This window comes from Cryptosporidium hominis (genome assembly GCF_000006425.1).
Source record: "Cryptosporidium hominis TU502 chromosome 5 CHRO015005, whole genome shotgun sequence".
NCBI classification, from domain to species: domain Eukaryota; phylum Apicomplexa; class Conoidasida; order Eucoccidiorida; family Cryptosporidiidae; genus Cryptosporidium; species Cryptosporidium hominis.
The window spans coordinates 9,771-15,629 of NW_667311.1; the positions used below are offsets into that span (position 1 = coordinate 9,771).

General features: G+C 31.4%; 3 protein-coding genes across 3 annotated transcripts; 2 read left to right on the top strand and 1 right to left on the bottom strand.

Moving 5' to 3' along the window:
* Positions 1-1,607: 1,607 nt before the first annotated feature.
* Chro.50030 (hypothetical protein) lies at positions 1,608-3,095 on the bottom strand. The annotated part of the gene is made up of 1 exon (XM_661671.1): positions 1,608-3,095. One exon carries the CDS (start codon positions 3,093-3,095, stop codon positions 1,608-1,610), a length of 1,488 nt encoding a protein of 495 aa, XP_666763.1.
* Positions 3,096-3,982: 887 nt separating this feature from the next.
* On the top strand, positions 3,983-5,110 carry Chro.50031 (mitochondrial processing peptidase beta subunit). The annotated part of the gene is made up of 1 exon (XM_661672.1): positions 3,983-5,110. One exon carries the CDS (start codon positions 3,983-3,985, stop codon positions 5,108-5,110), a length of 1,128 nt encoding a protein of 375 aa, XP_666764.1.
* Positions 5,111-5,185: 75 nt separating this feature from the next.
* On the top strand, positions 5,186-5,458 carry Chro.50032 (hypothetical protein). Its single annotated transcript, XM_661673.1, has 1 exon — positions 5,186-5,458. The coding sequence occupies one exon, from the start codon at positions 5,186-5,188 to the stop codon at positions 5,456-5,458; it is 273 nt and encodes a 90-aa protein (XP_666765.1).
* Positions 5,459-5,859: the final 401 nt, after the last annotated feature.

Here is a 5,859-nt window from a genome sequence, read left to right on the forward strand (position 1 = left end):
CATCCTCACAATTCGCGTCTCTCATTCTTCTTCTTGCAACCCTTCTTCTCTTCTTTAACAACTTATACTTGGAAGCTTCGTCATCGAATCCAAGCCCTTCATTTTTGTAATATGAGCACAAGGACCATCCTGACCATTCTGAAAACTCACAAGGGCCTGGACAACCCAAATGTAGACCTAAACAATCTGAAGGTCTTTCCTCCACTTTGCAAGTAAAATTTCCAAGTTCAGGCTTAAAAGGAGGATGAAGTATTTCTCTCCTTTCTACGCATCCTTTCTCCATTAAACAGGGAGATCCAGAAACAGCTGACTTGAATTTAAACTCTCCCAAAGTACAATTGCTTGAGCATGTATCTTGTATGCACTCTCTTATCTGTCTGGTTTCTGGACATTGAAATAGATTCTGGTCCTTTGGAGCCTTAATTAACGACCTCTCTCTCATTTGGTGGCCTATTCCACAAGTTAAAGAACATCGCGACCAATTACCCCATTCAGAGACAGTACAACTCAAGGGACAGGGAATATGAGAGTTACATCCGGTTTCTTCAGCCTTGAGAGCTCCACATGTTTCTCCTCCATTTCTTGGGCTTACAACTATTTGTCTTGTTCTAGTTACTCTTCCTCCCGGCCCACAAGTTACAGAGCATGCTGACCAAGAAGACCAGGCTGAAAGTTTGCAATCCACCTTCCAACAATCTCCTCCATCAAACTGACAGGAAAGATTATTGCATTCTGGATCACAAACTCCATTACCTATAAACCATAAAGCACATCCTGGAGAGCATTCCCGACACTTATTACAAGAACTTGGACATGCATCCACTACTCTTGTATTCCCTGGTATCCCTGGAGGTAAACTATCTTGAGCCAAGTCCTTGAGCAATTTTTCACATCCAAGAAACCCACCAAATCTTCTTGCCAGAAATGAACATGAATAACCACTTTCTGCTACAGATGGATTATCTTCGCAAACAAGTCCCGAAGAACTCACTATCGGAACCTTTTTAACTACTCCTTCCGTAATCTCCAAGAAAGCCTGAAATATCCACAAAATATATGCTAATAACTTAATCTTATTCATTAATTCAAGCTTCTTCCTTTATTTTCAAACAATAAGTGTCTCAGTTTCATCCTTTGATAAACCTCCCTCCACTTTACTACCTCCTCTATCAGACCTTAAATTACTATTTCTCCCCTTTTATCTTTTTTCTCACCCTTACTTTCTTCTCCCTCTCTCTTTCTCTTTCTCCCTCTTTCTATTATTTCTCCCTTTTTCTAACTTTCCTCCTTTTCTTAATATCTTTTCAATTCAACCTTTCAGACTTCTTTATCTGGTCCCTGTCTACCATCTATTTCTCTATTCGTTAATTCTTGCTTATTCAGCCTTCCTTGAAATCCAATACCTCCATTCTTTATAGACATTATACTTCTACGCTTTCGCGAGGACCCCTCTATTGGCTCAATTATGCAACCATGCATCTTTAATAGATTCAAACCATAATTCTAATTTGAATTAGAAAAAAAATTTATCAATAAATAAAAACCTGGGAAAATCTAAGGTCTAACACTTAAAAATATAGTCTCTTTGCCTTTAACTCCATTTTTTTCTAACTCTGAATGTTACTGTAATCTATATTCTCATCCAAATTTTGTGAACTTTTGGCGCCAGACTCTAAAACTATAATATCCATATTATTGTTTAAATCTGTTATTTTTTTAAAGGTATAATCTCCATTATCAACTTCCTCCAAATCCTCAGGCTCTAAATTGACTTGAATTTCTTGGCATTCCTCCTCTTCTATAATACTTTCCATCTTTAGGTAGCAACTTACTTCTTTAGAAGAGATATGGTGATCATCTTCAAGGCTTATTTCAGTTCCATCTATTTGGCCAGTAAGCTTAAGAACAACATCTTCTTCTAAATGAATTTCTGATTCTTTGGATACCTGAACAATTTGGGTTTTATTACAATCCCCAATTTGTTTAATCTCAATAGATTCTAAGCTAGGATTTTTGTTGTTAACCCTTTTAGTGTGTGGGGTGCCCATTTCATTTGGAATTCCCAATCCAACCCTATCAATATACCTTCCCTTTACATACCTGACTTTTTTCTTACCAGAATCCTTTTGCTTATCAAGAGAATACCATAAAGCACCCAAACTAGTTAGTAAAATACCCAAAAGTAATTTATCAGTTACAATATTTCCAAAAATAAAACATCCAAGTAAACATGTCAGAAGTTGCTTCACATTACCTGCAATATTCATAGCTAGAGGTGATACTATGGAAGAACTCATTAGGCTTAAAATATTTAAACCAAAAGCCAATATTCCTGCAAATATTAACAGTACATTTGTCATCAAGAATGAAATTTTATCCATATTTTCGCTTTTTTTTGATATCTTTTGTGCTTCTCCAAGAATTACTGAAAAAAATCCCAAAGTTAAAGATGCAACAGGTCCAACGTATTGAAGCATAATTATTGCATTAATCTTCAGATTCTCAACCTGTAACTTCTGAGCAACAATTCCTTTCAAAGAAGAAACACAACATCCCATGAATACTATAAACAAGCCATAAATACTAAGTTCTGGAGTACCATTCACTGTGATTGCTACTCCTACAATAACCAAAATGACAGGAGGAATCTGAGACAATCTATATTTGTGTTTAAAAAAAAGGATACCCAATGCCATAGTGAAGAGTGGAATTGTAGTTCTTGCCATTTGATGAAGAGAAATGGAAACCAGGTGTAAAGAGGCATTGGAGAACCAAATATTCACTGCCACAATTATACTAAAAACCAAAATACTCTTTTTTTCTTGGAAACTCAATTCTCCAATAGAAGAAAATCTGGATTTATCTCCAAATCTTTTATTAACAAAACCTCCAAACACATGGCTTAGAATCGAAGCAATGATCATATGAATTAGGGACATTGTAATAGGATAAGGAAAGTAATTATTCATTAACCATTTCGAATAAAGTGTAAATATTAAGCTTAGTACAATCCACATTAAGAAAACCAAATGTTTGCTTTCAATTGCTTTCTTAACTCCATATCCATGTTCTATCTTAATTTGATTATCCATCATTTTTCTTCCAATCTAATTTTTGTGTTTTTTTTAAATGAAATTATATTTTTTTATCCAGTCTTTTAATAATTGTATTTCAATTCAATTTTCTGGTATTTTAGTCTTTTTTTTCTTCTCTCTATCACAAATTATTTGCTTTAGACCACTCAAAATAAATCTTACTGAGGTAAGATCAAGTCTTTAAATTCTTGCTGTTACTTTATTTATTTGAATTCGTGTAAGTTTCAATTGATGTAAAATAACTAATATATTCATTTATATTCAGATTTATCAATCCAAAGTCTCTTTGAATTTAATATTCTTTCAATTTTACTCTCATTAAACCCTATTGATCAATTTTTTATATCTGAAATTATTTTAATTCTCCCTCTGACGCAATTCTAATTTACCGGCTTGCAAGTATTCACATGCAATCGCGCATGCAACTCCCCCTCACATGCACCTCAAAAATGGCAACATGCCGGTACCACGCTTCCCGCCTAATGGCAAAATAAAGAGCGCGCACTATATATGTCATTTAAAGCTTGATTTTTTTTCCCTAAAATTTGTATGGAAAAAAAAGGATTGAAAAAGAAGTGGAAAAGAGTAATAATTTGAGATTACTTTACCAATAAAGGAGTTTTACCCATAATTATCTAAGGGTTACCTTGCTAATTAAAATATTTTGAATTTAACGAAAAGGAAATGCATTTAAGGTTAAAGCCTCTTTCATTACATTGCAAGATTATATAGATTTAATAATGCTTTGATTATTAAAATCGAGAAAAAATCCAGGTAAAAGCACAAGAGCTCTCAGATAGAGGATTTATTTACTATTATTATTTTTTTGTATCATTTTTAAATAAAAAGTTCTCAAGCTTTTGATAAAAAAAAGGGTAGAAAAAAAAATGAGCTTAATTTTAAAAAACTCCATACTAAAACTTGGATGTTCAAATTTGTTACGAGTATTGCCTACTAGATATGCAAGATTTAACAGCACTCTGAGTTTTAAAAGAAATGATCCAGATTTAAAGATCTCCAAACTCTCAAATGGGATGAGAGTTGCAACCATGAAGTTTGGAATTGACAGTATTCCTAATTCTCTAACTTTTGGACTATGGGTAGATTCTGGAAGTAGAAATGAAGACCCAGGAAAAAATGGGATTGCTCACTTTTTGGAACATCTCATATTTAAAGGTACATACAATAGATCTAGAAAAGAAATTGAAAGCCAAATTGAAGACTTAGGTGCCCATTTGAATGCATATACTACTCGCGAACAAACGGTTTATCAAATCAGATGCTTTAATCAAGACCTACCAAAGTGCATGGATCTTTTGAGTGATATTATTAAAAACTCCAAATTTTGTAAATCTGCTATTGAACAAGAAAAAGGAGTTGTCTTAAGAGAAATGGAAGAAGTAAGCAAATCTGAAGAAGAGATTATTTTTGATGATTTACATAGAGAAATGTATAAGAATCATCCACTTGGAAATACTATTCTTGGTCCAAAAGAAAATATTCTTGGATTCAAAAGAGAAGATTTGATCAATTATATACGTACTAATTATATTCCAGAGAAAATGATGATTCTAGGAGTTGGTAATATTGACCATAGTTCTTTTAAGAATATTGCTGAAACTTATTTTGGAAATGATTCAAATAACTCCAGAAATCTACTTGGTTTAAAGGGATATAAAAATACTAATTTACCCAATTCTCAATATTTGAACGAAATTAACTCTGATAAAAATCATCCTGTATTAGTACACAAAAAAAACAATAGTGATGGAAAGACTCTTCTTGCTATGGCATACAATGGTACATCTTGGAATTCCAAAGATTTTCTTAAAGTTATGTTTCTCCAAAGTATGCTAGGGGAATATGGAACCAATAATATTAATAGAGTAACTGGATATAAAAACCAAATTATTGAAAGAATTCTTTCTGGTATTAAAGACCATGTTGAATTCTTTGAAACTTTTAATACTTGTTATAAAGATACAGGTAAGTTATATCTTTATTCCTCTTCTTAATTCTTTTCTAATTCATTTTTAGGCTTATTTGGATGGTACCTTAAAAGCAATAGTGATCTTAGTCCCAAAGCTATTATGGAAAATGCCAAATTAATTAGCTCTCGATTTAAAAACCTACATTCATTAATTACTGAAGACGATATTATTAGAGTTAAGAGAATTCTTTCATATCAATTAACTTCATTATATGAAAATTCTGGAACATTATTTGAAGAAATTGGTAGAGATTTAATAGTCAATAACCATTATACCAGTATTGATGATAAGCTTAAACAAATACAACAAATTGATCTTGAGGGTATTAAAAAAATTATCCATAAATATTTCAATTTTAATCCTTTTTATTAATTATTTTACTATTATCTCTTAATTTTGTTTATTTTTATTTATTTGTATTATTATTATCCAAAATAAATTCTATTGATTTTAATATTAATTCAAATAATTCTTCTTTTATTATTTTATTATTTTTCTGATACCCTAATTCAATATTATTATCATCTTTATTATTAATTAAGAAATATCTTTTAATTTTATCTTCATCTTTAAAAGTAAACTTTATTTCATTAAAAATCCATTCCATATCATTACTTTTATCAACTTTGAAAGTTGTGAAAAATCTTATTAAAATTAACTCTCTTCTTTTATGTTTAATTGCCACAGAAATAATCCTATCTTGTAAAGATTCATCAAAAATTTCGGAATCTTTTATTATATATAAAGAATTAAAGAATCGAATTGCATCATTC